This window comes from Protopterus annectens, chromosome 7.part0 (genome assembly GCF_019279795.1).
Source record: "Protopterus annectens isolate FY-2018-M chromosome 7.part0, PAN1.0, whole genome shotgun sequence".
In the NCBI taxonomy this organism is placed as follows: domain Eukaryota; kingdom Metazoa; phylum Chordata; order Ceratodontiformes; family Protopteridae; genus Protopterus; species Protopterus annectens.
In genome coordinates this window covers 965,151,176-965,167,980 of record NC_056739.1, presented here as the reverse complement: position 1 = coordinate 965,167,980, position 16,805 = coordinate 965,151,176, and the positions used below count along the sequence as shown (strand labels likewise).

Here is a 16,805-nt window from a genome sequence, read left to right as displayed (position 1 = left end):
GCATACAGTATTGGCCCATCCAGCTTGCCTTACTTGGCAGAATACACATGTTGTGTAGAAGCCTTCTTGGCAGCTTTAGTCACTGTAGATACTCAGACTGAGAGGTTCACTGGTATCAGTGGGCCTAAAGTAGGAACCAGGTTCTGAGATAGAGAGGGTTCCTGCCAACCACGAGCAACTTCATCAGTTTGCACCTGGATGGTTTGTTGTACTACTTGGGATGTGAGCCTGAAGCCATGCACTTTTATTTATTTTTATTTTTATTTTACATTTGTTTACTGGGAAGGTCCGACTGGGCCAATGGCCTATTTTCAGTGGATGCCGGGGGAGAAAAGCTCCATTACAAAGAAAAAGTTACAAATGAAATTACAACTGAAAATATTAGAACAAAAAGACGCTTTTACATGTGGAATATTTTAACCAAAAAAAAATTACATCATGTTCAATTACAAGCATATATATAAGGTGATTAAGTGATGCATACTCAAGACATAAATTGTTAAGATGTAAAAGTAGTAGGCAGGTTGACAGTATAGTAGAGGGCCCACCAGAGGAAAAGTAGCAATAAAGTTAGGAAATTAGGAGTAGACAAGCATGTATCTGATTCCTAAATATGTAAAGCATGATTCGTCAGGATATAAGCTTGAAGGAACACATTGATATTGAGTACCAAAAAGGAAGAAGGGGGTGGAAGCTGGATATAGTTAGAAATTAATAAGTATACGAGAGCGAGAGAGACAGACACAGTATGTAAGTGTTAGAGGTAAAGAGATATGCTAGACAACTAAAGGCTGACAGGAAAAGATTTTTTTGGGGTTTTATTCTAGAAATATGTGAGTAGTATTGGGGACAGGAGGAATTTTAGGAAGCATACAGAAACCTCTCCTTCCATGATATGAATCATTTTCCATCATATCTCCTCCTGTGATGCTGCACAGAGCATAAGACAAGAAGGGCAATGTTCTCCTAAGTGGTGAAGAAATTCTCTGGGCTGGCTAGCTCCTGGAAGTCCCAGGCCAGGCAAGACACTCTCAAATCATTAACTTCAGCAAAGAGCTAAAGATGCGGTTTAGAGTCCACCCGATTGTTCACTTCCCTGGAGATGTGAACTGTTTTAAAGCTATGTGTACTTCTGTGTCCCATTGCCAGATCCATATCTCATCTCAGCACAGTGAGTATGACTGTGTGATGTTTTGCCTTATGTACCAGACAATGTTCTGCTTGTTAGACAAAATCAAAGAAGCCTGTTTTCAGTTAGAGCCTTTGTGGTCTGGAGGGACATGTGCATCTTCAACTGCTTGATGTATAGCCTCTCCTCTGGGGGGGGGGGGGGGGATCTACTTTCCTTGAACTGTTGAGGAGCTGAGATGAACTTCCCTACCCTGTCAACAAAGAATCTGTGATGAGTTTGGAGGAGAGAAAGAACCCGTGCCCCATGACTCGAGGTTTGTGGAAACTCTACCACTCCAGGGTTTGACTAAGGGTCTGACACCAACTTAGAGTCCATTGCCAAACCAACATTCTCAGACCTGCAGAAGGCACCATGACAATCTTGAAGATCATTTCTGTCATCAAACCCACAAGGTACAGGAGACTCCATGCTTCAATTCCCCCCTCCACTGAATCATCACCCAGGCCAACAAAAGGCATGACCTGTATTTCCCTCACAGGCAGGATCAATACTAGGAAGTACCCAGCTCTTTGTCATTGAAGGCACGTGGACACTGTCTCAGAGAGATCACTTCTAAAGTCTGATAACTCCCAAAGACTGCTTCCACTTTAGAGGCACTATTATGGAATCTCTTAATGAGACTATCAGGAGCCAGTAACTTAGACAGGGAAACGGAGTCCTTCCCTACAAAACCTCGGCTACAATGCCTGGTAGCCTGATTAAACAGATTGAGCGAACAGGTTAGACCAAACAATAGCACCTTGTACTGAAAGTAATGCCAGCACATACGATGAAGTAACATCCTATGTAGACTCAATGAGACACTGTTGCACCAGAAGGCAGTCATCATGTTCACAACATCTTAGAGACAGCTTGCAACAGTGGGATCAGGACCTCCTGGGAGAGTTACTATTCCAGACTTGACATACTGGATGCCTCATGTAAGTTGTTGAGGTCCAGAGTGAGACCGAGACCTTCATTCACCTCAAGCACAAAGATGAAAGAGGAGTAGAATCCTTGGCCTCCATGTGGCAGACTTTCTGAACCTTTTAAGAAGAAATTTCTTGGCCTGTCCTTGCAACTCTGCAGAGATGGCTTGGTCATTTAGTAGATCATTTTTGGGGAAAACAGCAGTGCTCTAAGATGTAGTTTGCTGGTAACCACTGTTTGTAATGCCCCTCCAAGCTTGACCAACTTAGACAACTACCCCTTTACAGACAGTACTAAATACTCAGGACTACTTTTGCTGTACCAGTTGGGGTCACCCTTGTGGGTGACATAGCCATCACCATTGGTGAAGGCAGGACCACTTGACACTTTGTAGCCCAAACTATAAGTTGGACTTTAAGGGAGCTGGATGGCTGTAGAAGAAAAACAAGGTTTGGTAGGGACCAGAAATGCTCTCCACATGGAGTGTGCCTGTTTCTTCATTAGGAAGTCATCAATTAGGTCAGCTGAAAGCTAGTTACAGGAGACCTTCCCCAAGAAAAGAGGCATCTGACATGGCCTGTGGACCTTAGCCATTGCATCCTACACAGACACATGTCTGAAATAGCTTTCATGCCATGGTGTTAATGCAGCCAAGGTTACTGTAAAACATGTGGTAGGCTAAGGTATAGACTGGGTTTTGACCTTGTCTTCCTTAAGTCCAGACTTGGGAAGGGGTGGAAGCATTTACAGCATCTAATCCACTAGGAAGAACTGGAACTTGGATTACTTTCCATTGCTTATAGACTCCTTGCCAAGTGGCCAGGCATCAAGATGCTATAGTTTCTTGGTCTTCTACAAGAATGAAAAGATAGCAGAGAAGTCTGCTGAAGGATACATGACCATGATCTCACTTCACTCCTTTGGGAGATACTTCCTTTTCAGAGACTAAAAAAATGGTGTCCATGTGCTTCCAACCATATGTATGGTATCTGTGATAATATGCCATGGAGTGAATGACCCAGTGTTGCTCCACATACTGACCACAGATGCTCATTCAGGTGCTTTCATGTGAAGAAATAGGCCCACAGTCCACATTGTGGGGGATTTCATGAGTCGTAAGGTTTCTTAAAAACAGGCATAATCTTTTACTTGTCTATCTTATCTGCCTTAGAAATAAGGACCTCCAGATCTTCTTATTCATCAAATCAGTCCAGATTGGTTATGTAAGTGTACTGGATATGGGCAAAGTCAAGAGTCAGATGGGCAGGCAGGCAGTATGTGTTAGGCAAAAGGAAAATAGAGCAGTGGGATAAACCTGCCATCAGAGGCTTACAGTAGGCACAGTGATGCCAGTAAGCCATAATTCCTATTTCCTAAGACTGCACTTCAGAACCTGTGAGGACAGGTCCTGTCATAACTCTGAGACCTACTTACAGTCAAGGGCCTGAACTGTGGGCCATGATGCAGGAGAAGTCGGTCAGTCTTACTCACTTTTGGTCCTTGAGTCTTGCTAGACCTGAAAAGGCAGCCGAGGGAAAAGATAGAACAAAGCATTTTGTTTGTAATATGTAGAGGGTTGGGAGGGTGGCCTAATTGTTAAGGTGTTTGCCTTACAAACACAAGGTACAGGGTTTGAATCTCACAGGGGATAATTGTCTAGGCTTAAAATGGCTCACAAGGGCAGATAGACTAGTACTAATCTATGAACCTATGAACATGCATTAACCTGTTATAAAGCATCACTGATGCAAGACAAAACAGGGCAGATTACTTAAAAAGGCTAACCATAACATGCCTGCTGATCCCGTGTCTGAGGACAGCAAAACACATGAATATATCTAAAGCACCATTAAAAGGAGGATGACCACCACTTCCAATAAAAGTGCTGTTAACTGGCTAAACACATTACTACCACTCCATTGATATTTGTAGGAAATTTAAAATATCCTATAAAATTTAAGGCATAATAATACTGTTTGGGGGGAGGGATACATATGATGTCAGAAGGAAAGCAGATCAAACACAGTCTAAATGAATCCTGTCTAAGAAATGAATTACTGGAATACATACTGGAACCGCCAAGGTGAATGCATTCAGCTGCTCCCCCCAACACACACACACATACATAATTGCATGCTAAGTAGAATTATTACTAGTCATTTTGTGTACATTATGATTACCTGCTGCACCTTCTTTAGCTAACAGGTCTGCAATATTTTCCCGTTCCTTATCCGTACTGTGGTTAAAATAGAATTGACAGAACTTCTGCAAAATATCTTTCGCTTCCTGACTGGTGTAACTGCAAAACAAGATACAAAAGCATATAAAAACAGGTGACCTGTTTTTTAACAACACATTAGACATCAGTGATCATTCAAGCTCAGTGTGGGAGTTAGATGTTCAGATAAACGTCAGATGGCTGAACTATATACTTTTGGCCTTTCAACCTTCCACCCCTGTTTAGCTGACAGATGCTGACCTATGCCAATGCTACCACCTTTAGCTATGGTCCAAGAAAAAAAACGACAGTGTCTCACTTGCAGAAATACTTTTCAAAAGTCTGTTTCCTTCAACAGAAGTATTGTTTTAGGGATGGGCTTAGTACAATGACAGCACTTTGGACCTCAAAAAATATTGTTAAACATGTGGACATTAAACAGGTAGACATAACATACTAACAGGTGCTGTCTTTTCAGCCTTCAAGAGGCAGTTAACATCATGATTCATAAGCTTCTGCTGTAGTAGGTGAGACGCTTTCTTCAAGAAGACAGACTTGTTGCTGTACCAAAGCTAGCCATCAGACTGCCTTATAAAGGGGTGGTTTAGATACATATTGCTCACTACCCCATTTATGAATGCAGGATCACAAAGGACACTATACTTGGACCATTGGACCATTGTTCTCCCTCTCTGTCTTGATTATTAACCACATTGCTCAAATTATAAAATGTCAAACCAACAACTACTTACCATACTGAAGAACCTTCTGCAAGTCATCAGTATTTTTTAAATTAGTTTACAGGTAAAAACATTCATATTAACTTTTGATGAAACTAACATAATGATTGATTGTTCTCAACCCTAATGCACCTACCAAATAATCAGTTATTGCTTTCAGGCAACCATGAACTAGTCAATGCAACTACTTATAAATACATGCATATATTACTTGAGTTCTACCTAGGTTGAACTGTTAATTATTAAAAATGCATCAACAGTCCAAGGCCTATTTCAAGGTCCTGTAAGTTCTTAAATGGGATGAAAGTAAGTACAGACAAGACAATTGTTAAATGGGGAAAAACAGAGGAAGCTGAAAACTGAGTTAGAAGGGAAAATAGTGGAAAGAGTGAACAACTTTAAGTGTTTAGGGGGGGATGATTGACAGGAATGGAAGTCTGAATGAGGAGGTCAAAGATAGAATCAGAGTGGCTCCAGCCAAATGGCACAGAGTGTTAGGTGTAGGGTGTGACAGAAGAATAATAAAGAAGTTGAAAAGTAAGGTGTACAAAACCATGGTGCGACCAGTACTACTGTATGGTACAGAAACCTGGGCAGTAAAAGCAGAACAGTCGAAGAAGCTAAATGTGATGGCAATGAAGTGCCCAAGACTGGTGGTAGGATACACACTGTGGGATAGATGAAGAAATGAGAACATCGGAGCAGAAGCCAAAGTAGTTCCCATTGCAGAGGTGGTCAGAGAGAACACATTACTAAGGTTTGAGCACATGTGTAGGAAAGCAGAGGGCAATCTGGTGAAGAAGGTTTGGGAGAGACAAGAAAAAGGCAAGAGGAAACCAGGGTGTCAACAAAGAGATTGACAGACTGCATGAGAGAAGAGCTGCAGCAGTCAGGCATGACCATATAAGAAGTTAGGAGAGTGGCACTGAATCGAGAAAGCAACAGCTGATGCTTCACTCTGACTCCATGTAGGAAGTGGGGGTGGGGTGATAGTGAGGGTAAGCCCATGATGGTGTGGCCAGAATGATGCCAGGAAAAGGCACACACTAATCTCAGTTAAAGTTATGGGCTTGCTGTTTTCCTTACACATTAGTTAAAACTATAATTGTTTAAAGGGGCCCTTAAACTGAATGTGTTTCTTGGCTGTCCCATCATAAGGAGCATTGCATTTGATTAACAAAGAAAGGGATTGTTTTATTATGTAGGGAGTCTTAAGTTTTTTAAACTCACTTATTTCTCAGTCACTCTCCCTCCTTTTGCTGACAAACCCTTCACCCTAGCAGACATACAATACACCTTCTGCTCCCTTTTAGAGTGTCTTCTGTTTGGAAATATTGTAATCTCATCTTTGGACAGTATTTTCTCTGTACATGGTTCATCGTAGTGAAGTTAATCGCTTTCCATCATGCAAAATACACCTGAGTTTGTCACATTTAAAAAAGTGCAACTGATTTATAAACTTGAAGTTTAGGAGTGTATACTGTAAATTGTCTTCATGCTATATTCATGAACCTATACAATGATTTTAATTTCTTTTGTTATATGTTCGAATGTACATTTCAGCTTGTCTGAATAAATGTGTGAGGCTAGATATAACAGATCAAACCACTTAAATATGTACTTTTTATATTGTACATTTTGACATGCATATGTTAGCTCACCTTATGCTACACCGTTAAGTGAGGCACAAACGTCTAAGTGTGTTTACTTAAAGGTGTATATAGCTAGGCATCTTATGGTCCTTGTGTTTGCCTCCATGTGTTTGTTCCTATCTACCTAAAAGGTATTTATTCATTTATCATTTGATATTAAAATATACAACCGCATCAAATTATCTGTTTAGCAGAAATCATTTGTAGTTTGCAAAAAAAAAGGACAAAAAAAATTGAATACTAGATTTTCATGTCTGTAATGATTTCAGATTATCTCCTAACACACAAACACATATGCCATTGAATCCCTTCAGTTAAGGAAGCTGTTATTCTATAGTTAAGAATAGTAGTATTATATCTGTATACATTCTGGCAGTAATTATGAAACATGAATAAGAAATTAAGGTTGCTTACTGACTAAACATGTATCCCATAGTCATGCATGCATTTCTTTGTATTCAAGTGTCTTAATTGCAAACTAGAATTACTTTTTGCTCATGTGCTTAAGATATAGCTGACTTTATAACAGAAGTAAGGTTGTTTTATTTATTTTGAACTGGATCCCAGAGATTTAAAAAGTCTTCTCATGATGCAGAAGCCTTACCTACAAAGGTTTTCATATTGCAGTAATCCTGAGTGATTCAGAGACTGCTCGTCAATGCAGAATGCAATCTCCCAAGTGAAGTCCTATCCAAGTGCGTTGGTCTGGCGAAGCAGCTAATGCTAATTGGCCATATGCTATCCCTCAGAAATGGTGGAAGCTCTGGCAGTTGCTGTTGATTTTATTTCCCCACAGGAGAAACAAGTGTAGGCTGCCTTTTGATAGCATACACCCATTTACTCCTATGGTAATGGTCACAGCTTGACCAGAGGTTAGTATTGTGGAACCATGGGAATGAGTGTGTGTGTGTCTATAGAGGCATGAATGTGGCAGAATGTGAGTATGTCTGTGTGCTTGCACTATGGGATGTTAAGTATAAAGAAAGTGTGCATGTATCTGTGTGTGTGTGTGTGTGTGTGTATATGTGTGCGTGCATGCGCGTGTGTGTGTGTGTGTGTGTGCATGGGTGCGCGTGTGCTCGTGTGCGCACATGTGTGTTCATGTTCGGCAATGGCTGTGCATCTGTGATGTGCAGGTTGGCTTGGAGATAACTAGAGGAGCCAGGTCTGACAGCACAGTGTTCAGTTCAGAGCCACAGTAATGACTTGCTAATGAAGTGCTCCTCTAAACAGCTTTACCTTGTTACTGAATTGGAGATATATCTCTTCTCTCATTAGCCAGTCCATGCATGTTATTATCCCAGGGATAAAAATTCAAAGGGGGATATTCCAGGATGACACTCTGTCACTGCTGTTCTTTTGTCTTGCCATTAACCCATTAAGCTGCCTACTAAACAGATTATGGTCATGGCTACAATTTGACTCCCAGAAAACACAAAGTGTAAAGACTTCTCATCTTCTTTTTGTGGATGATTTAAAACTGTATAGTACATCAGATGAGAAACTGAAAGCATAACTGCAAGTAATCAAAACTTTCTCAGATGATATAAGAAGTTCATTTGGTCTTGATAAATGTGCAAAAGCAACCTCTAAAGCAGGAAAGCTGCAGCACAGAGAAAATTTCAGTCTAGTACAGGAATGTGATATAAAAGAACTTGAGCAAGAGGGAGTGTGTAAATATTTGGGAACTGTTGAAAAATCAGCAATAAAACATGAGCACATGTGAATAAAACTTAGTAAGGAATATTTCAGAAGACTAAAATTAATACTGAAAAAAACTCTGATATCTAGGTACAAAGTCCAAGCTGTAAACCAGTTTGTTCTTCCTGTCCTAACTTACAATTTTGGAGAGACTGACTTGCCCAAAAAAGGTATTGGATCAGATGAACAGGAAAACAAGAAACATGCTTCATGCCTATCAAATGATTTATATAATGATTTATATAAATCAGTGTAATGCCAGGATTATACATTCCCCATTTTGAAGACAGTATGGGTCTCCCCAAAACTGATTACATGTAATAGGTCTGCAGTCGTAGGACTGCATACATATCTGCTGACCTAACAAGATCCAAATGTAGTGAATGTTTTAAAACATGAGGAAAGTAAGTCTAAAATGACCTCCCTGCTTAGTTTAGCAGAAACATATGGGTGTCGGGTGGGAAAGGAAATCAAACTATTAAACTAGAAGTAGATAAAAAAATCAGGAAGCAACTGAATGTGCCAAAAAACAAAAAAAGGAATATAAGGCGAAGGATCAGATGAGAAGGCAAGGAATGTGGGAAATGCATAAATATAGTTGCACGTACAGAAAACTCTTAGAAAACCTCATGTCAATCAGGATCAAATGCAGGAATGGTTAAGGAGAGGTGAATTTAAACCAAAAGACTAAAGGTTAATATTGGCAGCCCATGATAGTGGACTACGTACATGTTGAATTACAAAGTCCATTGAACATGTGGGACAGACAGACAAATACAGGTTTTGTAAAACAGAATTGGAAACAGTTGCACATCGTGTTGCTGTTTGTGATATACTAATAACAGAAGGACTGTATACTGAAAGGCATAATAATGTGGCAAGTGTGTTGCATTGGGGATTTTACAAACATTATAATATTGAAGTAGCTGAGAAGCATTGGAAACATGAGCCACAAAGCATTATAAAAAATGATGAAGTTTATATCATGTGGGATCACCCATTACCAACAGTTCAAAAAATAGATGCGAGAAAACTAGATTGAGTAGACCAGGAAAAGAAGATAAAAGTAGCATTGATCATTGAAATTGCTACACCCACTGACTACAGTTTCTTACATACAGAGATAGACACAAAGTCATAACATACCAGGATTTACAGGCAGAAATGAGGGCAATATGGAATAAGGATACACAGACAGTTCCAATAGTAGCAGGAGCAATGGGTAATATTTTGAATTTACAATTATGCTTAGATATGTTACCGATGCATGTAACTCCGTATGAATTGTAGGAGGAGTAAATTCTGGGCACATTGTGGGTGCTGTGAAGAGCACTTCTGGCTAACATCAAAGAGTAAAGCAATACTAATTTCATGAACTTTAATCATATTTTGACTTGGGAATAGGGTCCATTCCTGTTATGATATTAGAAACCCAAAAGACTTGGAGAAATTAACCCAGGAGAGATTCTCTCTGAATCTCCCAATATATTTAACTGGGCCCAGACACAAATTCATACATTATACTAACACACGTAGAACACAGATATGCAGATAATATTGTTGGACAAGAACTTCACTTGCTTAGTCAACCCAGTTTCTGACACAGTACGTAAGTGTCTGCATCTTGCCATTCACCTGTTATTTTGCAGAGTAATATGTTTAACTTTGCCCAAAACTACATTTAATGCACCAACATAATAAAAATAGCCAGCAAAAAAAGCATTAAACAAAGAGTATGTTGCCAAGAGTGACTCTCCTGAGGTTGATAAGCCACAGTCAACGCACTTTATTAGGTTTACTAAGGTCAGCAGTTAACCTTCTATTGCCAGTTAAGTTTCAGTCACATTTATTTACATAGACTTGCACTGCAGCTTCTTGGTGTATTTTTCTTTCAGGTATGGGACTGGATGGGCTTACTGCAGTGCTTCATTCAGACTAGCAACCCCCCCGTCCCATTTACAAGGTTCTGCAGATCAAACTGTCATCAGAGAAAGGGCAGTTTGAATGCTGAGTGGCCAGAGCTGAAATGCATTGATAACCAGGGGCTGTTAATTAGAACTGCCAGTGTTTGGTAAATGGTTAACACAAAATTTGAAGATCATGTGGCTTTACACATTTTATTCAGTGATTTCTAAGCTGTGATCCTCTTTTATACGGGATTCAATGAATTTTAAAGATACACTTGGCTCACTATTCTTTCCATAAGCTCTTTCACCAGAGGTATGGATGCACTTCCTGTGTTTGAATTAATGCTGACAGAACATAGATGTCAAACTCATGAAACCGGATAAGATGCAAACATTGATAAGAGTAAAGAATTAAGAAATATTTCCAATCAGAAAAATTGCGCAACTTGAATGGCATTTTGTTTATTACTTTAAAACTGAAAAATCTAGTCCTGTAAGGCTGTTACACAGATTACAGGAGAGAAGTTCCTGACAGAAAAACTTGAGTCATTTCCAAGCAGCATAAAAACAGTGTCAAAGGTCAGGTTTTCAAAAAAAAGTAGTCAAATGTTACTTATCAGAGAAAGGTGAACTAAACAGTATAAGGGAGAGCTAAGAGAAGATGCTTAGAGATAAACAGTAACTGACAAGAAAACTAAATATGTCACTACAAATTCTCCGTCATCATTCTTTTAGATATAAATTTAGATGGTCATTGTCTGGGTTCACAGCAGACTGCATCAGTAAATAACTCTGAGATTATGTCACTGTGCATAATAAGTAACGCATCAAACAATAGTCTTCGTGTGGCTGATAGCATCTATGATACATAAAAATATTCTCAGAAATGAAGACCGCTTATGCAGTAGTAGTATAAGAAAGGTCAACAAGGTGCATCCAGCCAGAAGCAAGTAGCTTTTACTGTGCCTAAATTTAGAAAGGCAACGTAAGAACTAAGCGAAACATCAGACAGTTCCTATGCAAAGCTTAAGTCTTTAACAAGGAACTTTATTCTTACAGTTTTTTAGGTTCATAGGTTAGTACTAAGCTAACTGCCCTTGTGAGCCATTTTAAGCCTAGCCAATTATCCCTTGTGAGACTCAAACACTGCACTTTGTGTTTGTTAGGCAAACACCTTAATCATTAGGCCACCCTCCCAACCCTTAAAATACTTCTGTCAGTCTTGAACCCCGGACCTTGGATACACTAGACTGCATGAAGTACCACTAAGCCACAGTAGACATTTCTATGACTGATTTCTGAATCAGTATCTGTATTTTCCAGAACTAAAGGAGAGATCAATTGGGAGGAGCTGTCTGACACAAATATTACATTAAAAGAATTATTAGACTATGAAAGCTTATTAAGAGATTCCAAAGGAGCAAACAAAACATAAAAATTAAGACAACCAGGAATATACAAAGGTGAAGGTAGAGAAAAAGTCAGTAATAGTAGCAGGTCAAAAACCAACATATTACACCATGTATTACAGATTAAATTATAAAACAACAACAGAATACTGAAGTGTAAAAATTGCAGATGTAAATGTATTTATTTATTTATTTCCAGTTTGATGACCGGGGGGGGGGGGGTCCATTGGGCTCAAGGAGCCCGTTTTCAGTGGAGGCCCAGGGAGAAAAGCTCCAAAAACACAGTAACAATAAGCAATAAAGTATTATTACATATCCATAATACACAGCGACAGTAAGCAAAAAGTTATATTACATAGTAAAACTTATTAGGGTACAGTCAGAAAAATTGGAACATGTATTGCATACATACATTTGTACGTTATATTCATACATACATTTGTATTAGGATTGCGACAATTTGAAACAGATGATTAGTTGCACTGAGGAAGCAGATGATGAGAATAAGGTTGTAAAATAATTGTTATTCATTTGACTGTAGTTATTCATTTGAACGTAGTTATAGAATGACATTTGTCAACACAATTTTGCATAGAGGGGTGAATGTAGGTGGAAAGTACATAATTTAAAAAGTATAGATTTGAGACAGACAGAAAAGAACTAGAGAAGGTGGGGTGTATACATTACAGTTCAGGATAAGAAGTGTATACATCACCATTCAGGATAAGAAGTGTATACATCCTCATTCAGGATAAGAAGTGTATACATCCTCACTCAGGATAAGAAGTGTATACATCACCATTCAGGATACGAAGTGTATACATCACCATTCAGGATAAAAAGTGCATACATCCTCATTCAGGATAAGAAGTGTATACATCACCATTCAGGATAAGAAGTGTATACATCCTCATTCAGGATAAGAAGTGTATACATCACCATTCAGGATAAGAAGTGTATACATCCTCATTCAGGATAAGAAGTGTATACATCACCATTCAGGATAAGAAGTGTATACATCCTCATTCAGGATAAGAAGTGTATCATCACCATTCAGGATAAGAAGTGTATACATTACCATTCAGGATAAGAAGTGTATACATCACCATTCAGGATAAGAAGTGTATACATCACCATTCAGGATAAGAAGTGTATACATTACCATTCAGGATAAGAAGTGTATACATTACCATTCAGGATAAGAAGTGTATACATCACCATTCAGGATAAGAAGTGTATACATCACCATTCAGGATAAGAAGTATATACATCCTCATTCAGGATAAGAAGTGTATACATCACCATTCAGGATAAGAAGTGTATATATCCTCATTCAGGATAAGAAGTGTATACATCACCATTCAGGATAAGAAGTGTATACATCACCATTCAGGATAAGAAGTGTATACATCCTCATTCAGGATAAGAAGTGTATACATCACCATTCAGGATAAGAAGTGTATACATCGCCATTCAGGATAAGAAGTGTATACATTCTCATTCAGGATAAGAAGTGTATACATCCTCATTCAGGATAAGAAGTGTATACATCACCATTCAGGATAAGAAGTGTATACATCACCATTCAGGATAAGAAGTGTATACATCACCTTTCAGGATAAGAAGTGTATATATCACCATTCAGGATAAGAAGTGTATACATCCTCATTCAGGATAAGAAGCGTATACATCACCATTCAGGATAAGACGTGTATACATCCTCATTCAGGATAAGAAGTGAGGATGATTTAGTTTAATAGCATCAAAGTTTGAGTTGCAAATAGAAAGAATCTTCCCTAGAAAGGGGAAAGAGGACAGTTGGTAAGCTATTTACAATATATACATTTAAGATATAGAATGCTAAGTAATATTATATTCAAAGTGAGGCTACTGTTTTAGATAGTCAGTATGGGGTAGATTAACTTGTAGTAAGGGCATAGTGGGTTAGGTGGGTTGAGTGCAACTGCAATTCCAATTTTGGGTGAGGTGGAAATATCCACACAAAACTGCTTGCCTGCTTAGGGTAAAATTTTTAGACATTGCAAAAGCCCAAAGCATTTCAAGAGAATATGCAGCATCACTATTCAAACATTAAAAAGTGTTTTTTGTCTTCTGTAAGAACTGGTAAGAACCTTATCACAAAGTTAAACATTTGGTATTTCACAATCCTACAAGTTAGCAGTATGATCAACGTAAGAGTCATGTGGTGTAAGATAAGTTTCCTCACAGTTACAGGAATGATTAGTGACTGCCTCTCACATTAATACTTTTTGGGAACTAGCTTCTATAACTCTAGGACATATGCATATGCTTTGGGTGCTCTGTTCATGTCTACACAAGTTCATATAGGTTTTTGCCACAATAATCAACATTCATGTTTGTCTTCAGTTCTATATCTTTTTGATTCTAACAAGTGAAGCGGAATCAAAACTAAATACTAATTTCACTTTAAAATCTAGAATTTAGACAACTAGCCTGAGGGGATCACTTTAAGGTCTACAGTCCAAAAACCTCAAGGCTTTCAACTAATACAGTATCTGATTCCCCTAGAGCACTGTTCAAGGCCTTTGTAAACAAACAAACAAACAAAAAAATCCAGATAACACCCGCACCAAGACTGAAAATTCATAAACATATACATAATTACATGTCCATTTTATTGGGGTTTTATTTAATTTTTTTGGTCTCCCTTGAGACATAATTTTTTTAGGCCCAGTACTCCCCATGCCCCACATGCACATTGGGTCTACCAGCTCATCTCCTACCCCCTGCACTTTCTCTGGTGTTGCTGGGGCTTGGCCATCACTGCTCCTGCATTGGTAGGTTCTTTTAGATGACATACCCACTCCCTGCCCTGCCTCTTACACTCCTTGATTTGTTCAAAGGCAACTCTCCTCATTGGACCAAGCCTCCCCTAGGTGAGTTTTCTTAATGAATGGCCCCCTACAGTTTGGGCACACCCATCGCTCCCTGTGGCTCCATGGGTCTACGTCACATAATTGAACCACACTTCACCAAAACTCTTTTCGAAGAGACAAAAAGAGTGAATGTTCAATAAAGAAAATGTTCAAATCAGCAAAAAATATCACAGAGAAAGGAAGCACTTAGCTGCCTTACGAATGACACACACACCGCAGTATGTCCCACTGCAGTAAACCCATCCCCCAATCCCCCAACTATCTATATATATATATATACCAATTCTGAGGTCACACTACAGTGGGGAATAGGGCAGTTTCCTAACATTGGCTAACTGCTTCCTTTCCCTGTGGAATTTTTCACTGATGTGAATATTTATTCTTTTTGTCTGTATTAAAACAGTTGCGGAAAAGTATGGTTTGAGTATGTGAAGTAGACATGGCTCCATCAGTTGCTTGAGCCACTAATCAAACTCAGTCAAATGGGTGATAATTATGATTTACCCCTATACTCCACTTGAGTGGCTCCATGTCTGTTTTAGTTTTGAGCTAACTTGTGAGCTGATTAACATCGCTTCAGAGAAGGCTTGAATATCACCTATGCAGTTACAAAGGCTTGACACAATTTATAAATATATAGACCTCTTTAAAATCACCAGAGTCCTCTTTGTATATGTGCCGAAACACTGTATGTAATGATGTATTCATTTTCAGTCTGTTCCCACATACCATATCAGGGGTTCCTCAGTTAGCTAACTAATTTGGTAATGTCAAGCTAAGAACTCTTGTTCTTCAGTCCAACCTATGGCTATTGAAGTCCACTAAAGCTTAATGTTCATAGATTCATAGGTTGGTACTAGGCTATTGGCTCCTGGGTCTATACAAGCCTAGCCATAACAATTCCCTGGCTATTTCTTTCCACAGTGTTTACTTCCCTGGTCCCCTGTCTAGCAGGGTAACTGATGTGATCCCCAGGGTGAATTTCTTATCTCCCATTCAATCATCAAGGTTCCTTTTGAAGAGGTGCTCTGCTTGACATGTATGGGCAGTCTATTCCAGAGTCTGGGGAGTCTCTGGGTCAGGAACCTATCCGTCCAGCATGTTTTCTTCATTGTGATGACAAGGTTTAGATCCCTGGAGCATGTGTCTTTGAGGGATTGGGATTTCTTTAAGTGTAGCATGTCCAAGAGCTCTGGTTTTGACATGGTCTTGTATGTTAAGCAGAGATCGCCTCTGAGTAGACGATATGTGACAGAGTATCGGTGAAGTTTTTTTAGACAGTCAGCATAGGGCATCTGCTTTAGGCCTGTGATTCTTTTAGTGAAGTATTTCTGTGGCCTTTCCAGTTGTTGCAGATGTCTTGAGAGGTACATACCAAAAGGGGCATTGTATTCTATAATGGGTCTAATGAGGGAAGAGTACAGTGGGACAATGACCTCCGCTTTTCTGGATGAAAAGCCCTTAGTGATGAGGTGTGCCACATAGAAGGATTTTCTGACTGTTGTGGTGATATGGTTATCGAAGGTGAGACTACTGACCACCTCTTATCATACTTTTGGTGTTTAGTGTACTGCCACCTATGTGGTAATTCATGGGTACATGTTTTTTCCCAAAGGGGATAACTATACTTTTCTTGGCATTGAGCTTGAGCCCATGGCTCTGGCACCAAGCATCTGTTTCTGTAAGGCCCTTTTGTAGAATATCCACATCATTTGGGATTCAATAATGGCTCTCAGTTTGCAGTCATCTGCAAACCTTGTTAGCCAGAGTCCCTTAGTGTTGGCCTGTACTTCAGAGAAGTAGATGCCAAACAAGAGCGGTCCCGGGACTGAACCCTGAGGTACTCCACTTGTCACTTGTCTGGTGCTGGATTTGGATTTGGCTACTTTTACAGTGTGGGTTCTGTCAGGTAAGCCAGTTGGCAACCCATTGATTGACATGGGGATTAATGCCCAGCTTATTAAGTTTATCTATGATTCGAGAGCGGGGGATAGTGTCAAAGGTCTTGGCAAGGTCCAGATAGGCTGTGTGGACCACCCTACCCTTGTCCACAGCTCTGGAGACTGATTTGAAGAAGTCAATCAGGTTCAGGAGACAAGATCGTCCCTTCACGAACCCAAACTGTGTGGGGTCCAGTGTTTGAAGGTTGCCAATGTCTT

The 16,805-nt window shown here is 39.4% G+C and overlaps 1 protein-coding gene across 4 annotated transcripts in view; it reads right to left on the bottom strand.

Moving 5' to 3' along the window:
- LOC122806805 overlaps positions 1-16,805 on the bottom strand; it is a 381,197-nt gene that overhangs the window by 318,725 nt on the left and 45,667 nt on the right. For all 4 annotated transcript variants that reach the window (XM_044077529.1, XM_044077528.1, XM_044077530.1 and 1 more), the window contains exon 3: positions 4,282-4,400. In XM_044077529.1, the coding sequence (XP_043933464.1) occupies positions 4,282-4,400 (119 nt within the window). The remainder of the gene's footprint in view (positions 1-4,281; positions 4,401-16,805) is intronic.